The 14,869-nt window shown below is 31.6% G+C and overlaps 1 protein-coding gene across 1 annotated transcript; it reads right to left on the reverse strand.

Moving 5' to 3' along the window:
* Positions 1–357: 357 nt before the first annotated feature.
* On the reverse strand, positions 358–14,846 carry LOC104908524 (uncharacterized). Its single transcript, XM_010697639.4, has 4 exons — positions 14,393–14,846; positions 8,586–8,759; positions 1,089–1,284; positions 358–825 (listed from the first exon to the last, which is right to left on the reverse strand). The coding sequence occupies exons 1-4, from the start codon at positions 14,633–14,635 to the stop codon at positions 791–793; spliced, it is 648 nt and encodes a 215-aa protein (XP_010695941.2). The 5' UTR covers positions 14,636–14,846; the 3' UTR covers positions 358–790.
* Positions 14,847–14,869: the final 23 nt, after the last annotated feature.

Consider the following 14,869-nt stretch of genomic DNA (forward strand, 5'->3'; position numbering starts at 1 on the left):
TTGCTTATATTTAAAAATCATTATATCTTTCATAACATATTAGTAAAAATTATAATAATTGAATATTAATAAAGTACTCATTGAGACGAATCAAACAAGACCCACATGACTATATTTTTTCTTATACATTGAGAAAAATCTAAAAGATAAGATCTTGTAATCAGATCAGTTCAGATCAGATCAGATCAGATCAGAAAAAATAAGTTCAGATCAGATCAGATAAGTTAAGATCAGAAAATTTCAGGTGAACTAAACATAGCCTAAATCATAATAGAGATTTCATCTCTCATCCTCTTTTCTCTCTCAACATTTATTATTGTTTAAAGTTCTATGAGCTTCTTTGGAAAGCAAGAAGAATTGACAAAAGATGAGAGAGATCTTATATTCTCAAATATTGCTAGTGAAAGCTTCTTACAGTTTTATCACTCACAAAAGACAACAATTTCTAACTCGGTTTCTCACTATAGCTTCACCCTTTTCACAAAACATTGAGCATCATATACACACACTGTTATATATGCTCAACTCGCTATGTTTTTTTGGAAGAGACGAACAAATCTAATTAGCTACTAATAGAGTTTGTTACAGACCATGATGACTCCATATGTGGACCATCGCTTAAAGTACTTGCGATATTACAGTTTAAATTGTCTGCTAAATAAAAGTTTGAACAATCTGGAAGAGGAATAGACAAAATACAAATGTTATGAAAACCATTTGTTCTCCCCTTTGCCCCATTGTTGCCAAGGCATCTATTAACTTGTTTGTTTCTCTTCCTTCAGGGATGATCCTAGAACCTGTCTGTGCACGGCGAAGTACCCTGCACTGAAATGAAAGACGAGAGAAGCTGTTACGAATTTCATGCTCCTGTTGGATTGACCGGATGGCTATAATCCGTAGCTATGATACAATGCAGCCAATTTTTTCTTCTATCCATTTCAGAGCCGTAAGAATGGCTTGAATCTCAACTCACTAGTAACTATGTCACTTAGATTTCCTTCTAAACATAATTTAAGAGCGAACCACCCAAACACCAACAAGATTACAGAAGGTTTGGGCGGACTCATCACATACATAGTGAACAATACCTGGCCAGTCGTCGTTCTCGAGTGCTACTAAAGATGAAATGTCCAGTCCATTCTCCATTTGCACCTGATCCTCTTCTGAGGAGAATTCCTTGGCACAATCGAAGATAGCATCAATTCTAATTTCATCTTCAGGGCTCAGTTGTTTCTCTTCCAGAGGAATATCCACCCATTGCCTAAACTTACAAGCTCCATATCCCTGTCACGTAACTTTTAGGTAATTAACTAATAGCTCTACGAGCATCTCAAACACCAACACACAAAACTTTTAAACCAAGAATTCAGATTGCAAAGAGAGGGAGGGTTCTCTTCTGCCTTCTATTTTACAACAATTAGTTTCCAACAGAAATTGCTTAAAAATTCATAATGCAAAAAACTGCATATCCCCATACATGGTAATATATAACAATGAAAGAAATACTTTCCAACAAATGATAAATAAAAAAACTAATTAAAGCACAAAAAAGAAATGGATATATTTGGGTTTTTCTATGAGTACCCATGTGTTTTACGAAATTCTATATTGCCGGCGTTTTTGAACTCTCCACATTGTACCACTGAACTTTATAATTTAAACGTCACACAAGGTACCCTTAGTAATAGAAAATCTTATCCCAAACCTCACTTAGTCTTCAATTTCTCAAATTATATCACAAGCCTCAGTCAGAAACCCCACTCTATGCCCACAAGATAATAAAGTACTAAAATCTATTGTTTGATATCTTATATAAGGGTGTTTTTTTGTAATGTTTAGAAAGTTTATGGGTATAACGTGAAAATTTCAAGAAAGTCGGATACAACATAGAATTTCTTAAAACACAAGGGACGACGTAGAATAACCCAAAAGATTAATACAGCGATAAGGGTAAAATATATAATATCGATCGGTCAAAACCCTCTCACATTATGATGACAAAACTAGTTATTAGGCCCGTGCAATGCTCCAGATAAGGAAAATTTTCTTTTATTAACATTATACTTTTAAATGATAACACTAAATATCATTTGATCTAGTGGTTAGGATTTTAGTACATAAACTTGAAGTCACGAGATCAAAAACTATACTATACCATTTTTAAATCTTTTTTCAAAATCACAATATACGTTTTTTCACCATATATACCTCTAACATTTTTTCTATTCACCAAATACCCCTACTTTTTCAGAATTCACCATATAACCCTCAATCTCTTGATAATACATCATAATGCCTTTAACGACTAACGACAGTTAACTCCATGAGTCACTAATTCTAATTAAGTCTTCTAACCCTAATTATGCCCTCTAACTCTAACCCCTAGCACCTAACCCCGACCCTAATGTCCTATATAAGTTAGCCTTCAGCCCCCCTTTCTGGTCGAGCCCGACTTGATTTCTTCCATTTTTTATTAGTTTACCCCTTGAACTAACACATAGTGGAATGGGTGTCCACTCATCTACAAGTATCCAATGATTTGAACTTATAGAAAAGAGGAGTGACCCAATGACACATATCTTTACCTTCAGAGCCTCAGATGTTCACGAATTGTACCTTGAACAACATAACTCTTAGATTTCCACTTGTAATAGTAATAAAAACTATTGAGTGTCTCGGACGATAGTACTCCAAGTTGTTTCTTTTCTTAAATTTTTGTCTTGTGAGGAAAAAATTGACCGCAATAGTCTATTATCATTATCATTCATGTATTAAGTATCTAACTACTTGTATAGTCTTTTTATGAGATATAATTACAAGACCTTATTATATTATTTTGAAATATTAATCAATGATGTTATGTTGGATCAATGGTTAAGCTCTTGTTTTTCCTTTCAAAGGTCACGCGTTCGATATCTTCTAATCACACAATATTATTTTTTAATTTGAGAGGTCGTTTGCCATGAAAATAGAGCATATGCATTAGAGTCTTAGAGGAGAGTGCCACATGGCACATAGACGTTCTTATGAACGCCTTTTAATATATTAGTATAGATTTAGGTAGTCATGTGTTCCATAATGTTATGTTTATCAATGTACATTTCCTAAATATACTAACAAGCACAAAGCATGTATGTGACAAAAATTATTTGTTATATTAGTTATGCACTAGAAATATTGAAAAAAAAATCTTCAAAAAAGAACCTTGAATTCTATCACATGTTATTGGCATATGGTAAAAACAAAAGATCTCTATTATATAAGTCAAGGGGGAGCTATGGTGTCCTCCTTTAAAAAGTTTTTTTGTCCTTAGCTAAATATATGATTGGATATTCAGATCTTTTATAATCTATTCTTTCCTAATTTAAAGATGGGGTCAAAATTCTAATGATAAATTAAACTAAGGGTGCGTTCTATTCAACTTATTGGCCCTGAACTTTTTGGACCTTATCTGAACTGAACTTATTGAACCTGAACTGAACTTATTGAACCTGAACTGAACTTATTGGAACTTATTAAACTGATTGGACCTTTCAACTTATTGGACCTTATTGAAACTTATTGAAACTTATTGACCTTATTGAAACTTATTAGACCTTATTAGCCCTGATTGAAACTTATTAGACCTTATTGAACCTGATTGAAACTTATTAAACCTTATTGGACCTGATTGAAACTTATTTGACCTTATTAGACAAAAACATTGACCATGAATAACATAAATATTACCACTAACGTAAATACTACCCCTCAAAAAAATTTTATGGAGTAATAATTATTATAATTTGTCTTTAAAAAATAATGATTATTAATTATCTTTTATGATAATTAATTTAACAAAAAAATTTACTATTTATATATTTGCCTATACATAACTTTCACCACTAATATATCTAATAGTCTTGTTTTGATTTTATAAAACACTAGTAGAAAATCAAAAATTAATTAACATTTATTGCTAAAAAATTAAAATTGGCACATATAAAAAATTCTCACTTCACTTTCATTAATGTGAAGGTAAGTAGATAGCATTAACCCCTTCCTTCATTTCTTCTCCTCTCTTCTCCTTTCATTTATGTGAATGTACTAGAAGATAAAAGAAAACAAAAAGAAAGAGAAAACAAATGCTCAAAATCACTGTAGCTTTGCAACATTGCTTCACTCATTTCTTCTCCTTTCTTCTCCTTTCTTCCTTCTGTTTTTCTTTTTTTTTTTTGCTTTTCTCCAATACTCCATTAGAGACACAAACACGAAGTCACCAATCATAATCTTAATTATTTGACCGTGATTATAATATTATTTAATAATAATATAATAATCACCTAATAGTAATATGAATAATCAAATAATAGACAATAATACAAGTATAATACTATACATTGTGGTACTTTAATAAAAAATCTTAATAATAACATAATCAACTAATAGTAATATGAATAATAAAATAATAGACATAATACAAATAAATAATAAAATAATAGACATAATACAAATAAATAATAAAATAACAGACACTAATACAAGTATAATACTATATAATCATTGTGGTACTTTAATTAAAATTCTAATAATAACATAATCAGCTAATAGTGATATGAAATTATGAATAACAAAATAATGGACAATAATACAAATGTTTATTAAACATTGACTATTTGGACCTTATTGGACCTTATTAGACCTGATTGGAACTTATTGGACCTTATTAGACCTGATTGGAACTTATTGCACCTGATTGGAACTTATTGGACCTTATTAGACCTTATTGGAACTTATTGCCCTTATTAGACCTTATTGCAACTTATCTGAACTTATCTGAACTTATCTGAACTTATTGGACCTGAAACTTAATTTTTTAAGTTGAACAGAACGCACCCTAAATAAGCATTAACAAAGTAACTTGACACAAATAGAAAAATGGTTATTTAATTAAAAAAAATACAAATTTAAATTGACTTTAAAACCTTATATCTAAATATTCATTACAATTTCTAATCACTTTACATTAGTTTGTACAACAATAATTATAAATTACACTTCTAAAATTATATCTAGATGAAATTTATTAAGAACAAACTCAAACAATCGACGCACGCATCGCGTGTACAGAAGGTTAGTTTATTATATCCTAAGACCCTCAAGTTGTGTTAAGAATTCGTCAAAATTGACAAATTAATTAATATAGTATGAAGTTTGATATAAACATAAAATTGGGGAGTATATATTTACGTTTAGTCTAACATAATTTAATGCTCAACAAAAAAAACAATTTTTGATGATTAGTTAAACATATTCTAATTGCCCTTTTTTCATAGGCAAAAAAACAAAAAAACAAATGGCAGAAAGGAATTTAATTAGGAAGTAACACGTGTTGTTTTTAGTTTTTGCTTTTAGTATATAGTAAATTGATTGATTGGGGCCTTATCGAATTTTTGTCCAGGGCCAATAAAATGTCAGGATTGGACTTGACAGGAAGTATGATATCTAAAAAAAAAATAAAAAAGGTGGGAATAGGCCACAAACCAAGCTATTTCAACTTTTGACTAGGAAACAGATCATAAATATGTACTGATGCATCAAGGAAAACAAACTATATAAAGTTGAGTATTTCGTTTGATATCCATCCTTTTCCAAAGAAATGGAGAAGATTACAATCTTTACGCAACAGTTGAAAGTTGAAAGTTGAAACTTTAAGAAGCAACATGGAGGAGAAGCCAAAGGTACGTAGTATACTTCTCGTTCTAGTCCCATATCATAAGGAAAAAAAGCCAAAGAAATTCAATTAGATTAAAGCTAAACCTGCAATTACAAACATACCAAGCAAGTAAGAAAAAATCAGGCACTACTGTGTCTCTACCCAACAATTATAAAGTACTAATTATTTACAGGGCCGTCTCGAACTATATAGAGACCCTGCGCGAAGTATCAAAATCAGACCCTTTAGAAAAAGTTCAACTAAATAGAAACAATATCAACATTAATTTCTAGATAACTTATAAACATTCAGACCATTAGGGAACTTCATTTCCACGAATTATGATGAGTATTTCATTTAAAGTGAACTTATTTTATTTGTTGATCACGTGATAAGAAGTAACGATTAGCGAATTGCTATTTTATGTATTCTTTTGTAGACTCTAATTGGAGTTGCTTATAAAGATTTCACTCAAGAGTATAGTCTTAAATTTTAAAAAATAACTGGCATTACACTATTAGAAAAACGACGATTTGCGTCCCCTGATATGCGTCACACTGAAACGGAAATGACGCAAAAGGATCATTTGCGTCGCACGCGAAGAAGGGTGCGACGCACATCATGTGTAAGTGAGCACCAGTATGAGCTATATGCGTCACATATAACATAGGTGCGTTGCAAAAACCGAATGTGCGTCGGACCTCCAGGCACATACGACGCAAATCATCTTCGCGGATTTGCGTCGCATGTTAATTTAGCGCGTTGCAAAAGCCCAATTTGCGTTGGACTTCATGACCCGTCCGACGCAGATTCGCGGCCCATAACTCGCGTGTTTTTAGGTTTAAACCTAAAAACTAAAAATTCCTTAAACCTAAAAATTCGCGGCCGCTTCCTATCAGGCTATCACTCTCCTCTCTCTCTCTCCTTCTCCCTCCCTCACTCCATTTCTTTCCTTAACCTAAAAAGTCACGGCCGTCACTCATCTCTCTCTTCTCTCTCTCCTTCTCCCTCTCTCACTCCATTTCGTTCGTTAATGCATTCGACAATTCCACAGTTTGAAGAGCAACATCCGTGAACAACATTCGAAGAGCAACGAACTTGTCATTCGAAGGTAACTTGTTTGAAGAACAAGATCGACAATTCAATTTCGTCTGCATCCGTAATAATCTATATCATTCGAAGGTAACTTGTTCTTCGCAGAGCAACATTCGAAGAGCAACGAACTTCGTGAATGCATCCGGGAACAAGGTAACTTATTTTTTTTGCTTTTTCTTTTTCTTGTTTTTGGCCTGTCTTAACTGTTGGTAATTTGTCATTTTTTTCAGATTTTGTTTGAAGACCTCGTTTTTTCATTTTCGTGAATTTTTTGTTTTTCGCTACATCTTCGTTTTCATTTTTCCAGATGTGTTCGAAGTATAACAACAAGAAGGAAGGTCAAGATGCGAAGGAAGCTCCAACATTTTTGTACTATATTAATTATTGATAGATTTGTTTTTATGAATTATTGTAATATATATGTTCTAAAATTCCAAGCATTTTCGTTTTTATTTTTCCAGATCTATTCAAATTTTTGTATTATTAGTTTTATTTTTCCAGATCTATCTCTACACATTCATTGTCATTTTTTAATTGAAGTTTCTGTTTGGTTGTGGTGATTTTGAAGTTTTTGTTTGGTTGTGGTGCAGTACCAAAGCATAGCATTCATGCTTTGGTACTGAATTTTTTTTATTTTTCACATCAGTCATTTACGTCGCACAAGGCACAAGGTGCGACACAGATTCTTGATTTGCGTCGCACCCTGTGCTATGTGCGACACAGATCCCCTTCTATTCGTGCTGTTTTGTGGAGCTGGGGAAGCAATTTGCGTCGCACCGTATACGATGTGCGACGCAAATAGCTCTAAGATCTGCGTCGTATCAGTATACGACGCAGATCAATTATAGGTCATTTGTGTCGAGACCTGTGCCGTCGGACCCAAGTCCGACGCAAATAGGGGTCCCATGTGCGACGCAAATTGACCTTTTTCTACTAGTGTTACTTTATGCGTTAACAAGTCAAAGAATTAAAGTAAAACTACTAAAATTCTCCAAATTGACTATCTTACTTATTAAAGAAATTTCAGGAATAATACCAATAAATAGGTTTTTAAAAAAAGGTCAAAGTAAAAAGTTAGTTAAATTATCTATACTAGAGAATATCAACATTATAAAATCCCTTAAACCCACTGTACTGTGAAATTTAAGAAACACTAGCAAATGACAAAAAAAGATTTTTCACAAAAGAACGACAACAAGGAATGTAAAAGTATCTCATATTTGAAGAATTGATTATTGTAATAGTTCATCCATTCATGATTCTTCACTTCATATAATCAAATTATGGAAAGAGAATAGACCAAATAATTAGAGTATTTGAGTATCATTTTTTTATGATTAAAAGATAAATGTAAGTAGAAACAGGTTGCAAATAAATAGGTAATATAAGAATTTTCTGATTTAAATCATATTTTTCTGGCGTTTCATTTGAGGTTAATTGGAAATATGGATTGAAAAATTATGTTGAAGTGATAATTAGAGGCTTGAATTAAAAGTAATCAATATAAGGTGACTACATTTCCCAAAAAAAAAATGAGAAGGTGAATGATTTTGGAAATTAAGCCTTGAATAAGATTAAAAGATATGCATGAATATTGTGTTAAGTGGGAAGTAAATAAACCTTTTTCTTTTTACTACTTGGACTTTCTCTACTTTTGGGCCCTCACAATTAAGGAGCCTTTTTCCATGTAACATGTTGAGCATGGTAAAAACCGACTTTGGTTATTTAGCCATTGATAGGTAAATAAGGTGATCCAAATATATAAAACTAAAATCTGTTTCAATAAATTGCAAACCTCCTTGATATGGCAGGCATAATAGCTTCGCCCATTATTAGGTTCACTCTCTTCAGTCTTAAGGCGACAAACTCCAGCTCCACATCCACATGTTGGATATTCTCTAGGTTGAACTTCCAGGATGTCTTCTCTCTTTAGACTATCACACCACATAAAATACTCACAATGCTTCTCCTACAGGAATCATAATCAAATCAAATTATATCATCTAAATACTTCATCCGTATTTTTGTAAATGCTATGCTTGCGTATATAGTACTCCCTCCGTCTCAAAATTTAGTTCTTATTTCCCATTTTTCATGGTACTTTATACAGTGGCAGATCTTGACCAAAAATTTCCAGGGGCCAACTAGGCAAATTAAAAGCTTAATTGTAAATTTTAAAAGATGAATAAAAACACTAACGAAAGCACATCATCAAAGTTTAAATATATTATTACCATTGGTTACAAAAAATTGTAGCTAATGTAATTGTTCTCAGTGGCGGATTCAGGATTTAGAGATAGGGGTAGCGTAATATCTTGATTATATCTAACACCCAAAAAAATCCACATTCTTACTAGGTGTCCCTCTAGAACAAAAAAATATCCTGAAATATTACTATCTTGTGCCCTCTTCAAAATCTTGAAATATCTTTACACAAAACAAAAATACACAAAATTCACAAATCATCAACTCATTTAGTATTTTCATACCTAATAGCAAGTCACAAATTCACAACATCAAAAACTATACGACAGTGGAGGTGAGTCGGGCTTTGCTAGGCAACCTTGGTATAAAACAATGGTGTATTAGTGTAAAAAAAAACTTTAAATATTTGTTAGGTACTGTGAATTTTGCCGATAAAAGAGAAGGGGGAGTGGGGCACAAACAGTACAAGAAAAAAAAAGCAGTGGATTCATATTCCAAGATTGAACAGAAGAAAAAAAATAAAGAAGACTGATGTGCCTGTACAGATTTATGGGAAGTGAGGTCTACAAAAATGAAGACAATAACAATAAAAAAAAAGAGTTCAACTTGGTTGACTTTTTGGTGTGGTTGACGTTATCTTGTTTGGTGGGGATTATAATAATGGACTATCTTTAACATCCCAGGATTTAAGTTGCCATAATGACACAATTATAGTTTTCTTCAACAGGATTGTTATAAAGATTGAGAAACCAGTTTGCGACCAACAAATCGGTCGCAAATACCGTTTGCGACCAGTAAAATCGGTCGCAAATACCGTTCGCGACCAATAAATCGGTCGCTAATTTTTTTGCGACCACTTTGGCGGTAGCTAAACTGATTTTTTTTCCAAGACATTTTAGGGGTAGCAAGTGCTACCCCTTGTTACTAAGTGGCTCCGCCACTGATTGTTCTAAATCCTTACCGTTTAATTTTTAAACAGCTTTATCCATTTATTGTTTGACCAATATCAGATTTTCAAGGTATTGAAAGAGTAGTTTACACGTAAGTGGGTAGATTTCTTAGAAATGGAGTTCATTATTAGTATTATTAGTAACTAAAGCGATTATCAAATTATTTTCTTAAGGCACGACAAAAAGAAAAGGTACATCTATCGTTTATGATTGTTAGGAATAATTTGAGAAAAAATTTCTGATTAATTTAGCAACTTTAAAAAATAAACAAGAAGATACTAACAATGAATAAAAGCTTTTGCAAAATTAGGAAAAATTATAAGCCAAAGAAATAGGAAAAAAAAAAAGAAATACTTACAACAAATAGAAAAGATTTCTCAAAAATAATAAGCTAAAGATAAAGGAGAAAAGAGAAAGAAATAGAAAAGGAGAAAGAAAAAAAATGAAAGGCATAAGCGTGCCTTGAGTCAATATCGAACCTGAGACCGAACTTACTATGAGCAATAGTAAGTTGCTTGACACGCCACTGTGCCAACCACACTCTTATCAAATGCTTTGCAGTTTAACTTTTTTATTTTATCAAACTAAGAGGGGCCAGGCCTAGGCCCCTGCCCGCCCCTCTCATAATCCGCCAGTGAATTTATACAAGTAGAATCTAGAGGGATAGTAAAGACTTTTTATTTATTTAAATAAATATTATATGGGAAAAGATGATTTTAGGGGAGAGAATGAAGAATAATTGGTGAAAGAGCATTAAGTGTAATATTTTGGTAGAATATAAGAGAAATAGTAAAGACTTTTTGTTTATTTAAATAAATGTTGTATGGAAAAAGATGATTTTGGAAGAGAGAATGGAGAATAATTGATAAAAGAGCATTAATTGTAACATTTTGGTTGAATAAACAAAGGAAAAAATAAAATTCAAGAAGCAAATAAATGATGGAACACAATTGTTCTAGACAAATTACAAAAAAATGTAAAACTAAATATGATTATGGAAACTATATTCTGGGACAACCAAAATAAAAATGGGAACTATATTTTGAAAGGGAGGGAGTAATTACTATTCACTAAGATTGGGATGGGATAAACTTTTCATTAACCCTAACCCTCCTATTTCTCTTTTCTCTCTAAACCCCTTCCCCTTTTTTATTTTATTTTCAACTTTTAGTTCTTTTTCTGTTTTGTTGAATAAATTAGTATCTTTTTATGAGATTTTTTTAGTCGCTGTTGTGGAAATCTCCTTTTCTCCTATGAGAGTTGTAAGTATGGCTTTTTTGTTTTTAGATATGAGAAATTCTTCTTATTTCTCATTGGTTGAAGTTCGAGACTCAACATGAATGTATTGGAATCTCGAATGCAGTAAACATGGCTCGATCAAAAATATTTTTTCCAAATTATGTCAAAATGATAAACTTCTTCATCAATAACTGTTTTATTCAGCAAATATAAGTGGGTTGCGCTATATTGATCGATCTGGTTCATTATAGTGTTTTCGAATACGAATTTGATTTAACCTTGTTTGATTGTATCTTATTTTTCTTTAATATCTATTGTAGATGGTGTTTGGCCTCCAATTGATGAAAATTTTCTTTCAAAAAAAAAAAAATTACTATTCACTATCACTTAAAAAAAAATTATTATGCACTAATTAACCTTGTTCGATTTGTCATTCTTTATGTATAAGAAACATCATCAAATAAGATCTTGTTTGATTTATCTTAATACATGCTTTTATAATATCAAATTTTTATATTTTTTTATATATGCGTAATTATATTATTGATCAAAATAATGCATAGGATGGTGTTATTACAAGGGTGCTTATTGAGTGAGCCGAACCCGAATAATACTGGGCTCAGCTCGACTAATGAGCTCGGCCCGGCTCGGCTCGAAGTAGGTGAGCTTGTTCACTCACCCATCATATGCTTTTATAAGTTGATTTCCCTCTTAGCATTGCTAAGATTTTGATGTGGGACTTCATGGTTTGTTAAAGAAAAACAAACTCACTATCCCCATGTTGGTTTCTCTTTTAATATTGATAAGATTTCAATATGGGACTCCATGTTTTGTTTAATATAAACAAACTTATTCTACATATGATTATATAACTTGGAATCTCTCTTAGCATTGCTACAATTTTAATGGGACTTCATGTTTTGTTAAAGAAAAAAAAACTCATTATGCCTTTGTTTTATTTACATATGTTTTTATAACTTGGAATCCCTCCTAACATTGTTAAAATTTCAATGTGAGACTCCATGTTTTGCTAAAGAAAAAATTATCAAATATTTTAAGTACTAAATAATCAAATATTTAAAAATATACTTCATTCCCTCCATGAAGAAAATAAAGTATAGTTTTTGTTTTCCAACCAAGAAGATACAAAATTAAACTTTAAGTTAAAGTAAAGAGCAGTAGCTATTTATACAGAAAATAAGGTTGATCCTTGTTTTCTTAACCAATGTGGGACTTTAGTGCCTCGTGGAGTAGAGGTGAAGTTGGATCACAAATTAAAATATATAATTTGTAATCTAAATTAAAACTTAAATTTGTATTAAATTTTTTTAATGTAAATATTTTTTTAATATAATTTTTTTAGTATAAAATAATAATCGAGCTGTTAACGAGCTTTACGAGCCGAGCTTTGCCTAGCTCGGCTCGGCTCGGCTCGTTTAAGTCTCGAGCCGAGACCGAGTTCAAGTCGAGCGTCAACGAGCCGAGCTTTGACCGAGCCAAGCCCGAGCTGCTCGCGAGCTTGTCGGGCTCATTATTACCCCTAGGTATGAAGACTTCAATGTAGCAACTCAAAAAAAGTGTGTGCTGAGTAAATGGAATCCGATAAAATAAAGGAATTCCAACAATCCCGCAATATAACGTTGGGTAACTAGGTAGCTATGCTTAGTGTTTCTTTTCTGATGTAATATGTAATTATGTTTAGATGAAAATGTTTAGATATATATTTAGTTAAAACTTAGTTTCGAATGCTACTTGCTGGAACATTATGCTAATTAGCTAATTAATATTCAGAAAATCCTCTATTTCCAATACCACCACTTATTAGGATGAAAAACTTGCTTTAGGACATGTTCGGCAACGATAATTATAGTAGTAGCTTTTAGCTGTTAGTTGTGCTGATAGATGTTAGTGGTTTCTACTCCAGTACTTCCTTTTTTTGTTTTCTCTACCTTTTGAAATTTACAGGTTTGTCGACGTAGAATTTTGAACAATGATATCTTTAGGTATAACTAAATATTATAAAAAGATATTTTGAAAATATATATTGAGACGAATCCAATAATATTTCACATGGTTATGTTTTTCTAATGCACAAGTTATACAAGATGGTCAAATTAGGAATTGTTTGGTTAACATTTTTTGACATAGGAAGTTAGAAATTCTAGGAATTGGAATTGTTTGGTGTTGTTTGGTTGACAAATTCATAGGAATTAGAAATTCCTAGGAAGTTCCACTTCCCACAAAATGGAGGAAGAATTTACTTACCTAGGAAGTTCCACTTCCCACAAAATGGAGGAAGAATTTACTTACCTAGGGGACCTAGGTAAGTGGGAATTTCCATACGAATTTTCTTTTCCTTTGAATCACCAAACAACATTTAGCAATTCTTAGGAATTAAATACAATTACATAGGAAGATAATATTTCAAGAAATTTGGACTTCCTACATTTAACCAAACGAGCACTTAGAATTTGTGAATAGCATGTTTCAAAAGTCAAAATAATAAAACTACAAAAATAATGAAAAACTATCAAAAAAGTTTACTTTAGTGAAATATTTTTCTATTTTATGTGAGAATTTATTGAGAAAAATGTTTTACTTATTCCAAAATAGAAAAAGTAAAAAAAATGCATCATTTTAGTAATTAATATTTTCAATTATATATGTAATAAAAATTGTAAAATTATAATATTTACATACTACATATTAACAAATAACAAGATCTCCATCATTTTGAGTTTTTGACTATTGATATCTTTATTTATATAGTTTATTAAATTAGAAATTTTAATATATAAATACTACAGATTAACATATAACAGGATCTCCATCTCTTTAACTATTAATATATTTAATTATATATTAATAAAAGATATAAATTTTAATATTAAAATACTACACATTAACAAATAACCAAATCTTCCCATTGTCACAATGGTCCAACAGCAAAACCAAATTTTCTTGGACACATCCTAATTGTTTCTTTCCTTTTTTTAAAAAAAACCAAATCTTCATGACTATATCATTTTTCTTATAATAGTGAGAATTTCTGATCGAAGGTTTTTTTTAAGTTTGATCTTGAAGTAGACAAGTGGAATATGTTGCATGAATTTTGGAAAACATAAATTCTACTAAGTCTATAGAAGTACTTTTTTTCAAGATCATCCAACATTATACTGGTAAGAAAAGGAAAAGAGATATTACTGACATTTTTTCCTGGGCACTTATAGAACTCGCGATTCGGGTTCTTCTCGCTGTGGGAGACCCGAATTTCACAAACCCCGGCACCACATGGGCAGTGAGTAGCTGGGTAATCAGAAGAAGGTATCGGCATGGGGCTCCGAAAGTTGGGGCTCCGTTTGTTGGGACTTTGTGTGCAGTCCTTGGCCCAATGACCAACTTGTTTACACCGGTAACAGCTATCTTTGGTTTTGATCGGTGATTGATTCATTTTTTTGAGGGTGGATATAAGATATAATATATTGAATGATTAATTTTGCATGAGTAGTGAAAAAAGATTTGGGAATTGGGGTATTTAGTTTTGAAGTTGAGTGTAAGATGTTTGCAACTTGTACTTAAATATAGAGAATCTTAGACCTTTTAAAAGTTGGAGTTCAAACACTATTCAAATGAATAGTGTTCTGAGTCACAAAATGGTGAAATTCACTATTCCTTTTAGATGGAC

Source organism: Beta vulgaris, chromosome 6 (assembly GCF_026745355.1).
Source record: "Beta vulgaris subsp. vulgaris cultivar EL10 chromosome 6, EL10.2, whole genome shotgun sequence".
NCBI lineage: Eukaryota > Viridiplantae > Streptophyta > Magnoliopsida > Caryophyllales > Amaranthaceae > Beta > Beta vulgaris.

Bases quoted from the DNA above. Each gene is read 5' to 3' on its own strand.
- LOC104908524 (XM_010697639.4), bottom strand. From the start codon at position 14,635: ATGAATCAATCACCGATCAAAACCAAAGATAGCTGTTACCGGTGTAAA. The intron at 8,760-14,392 runs GTCAGTAATATC...TGATTCCTGTAG, and splicing joins ATAAGTGCCCAGGAAAAAAT to GAGAAGCATTGTGAGTATTT. The intron at 1,285-8,585 runs GTTTGCAATTTA...GTTACGTGACAG, and splicing joins ATGCCTGCCATATCAAGGAG to GGATATGGAGCTTGTAAGTT.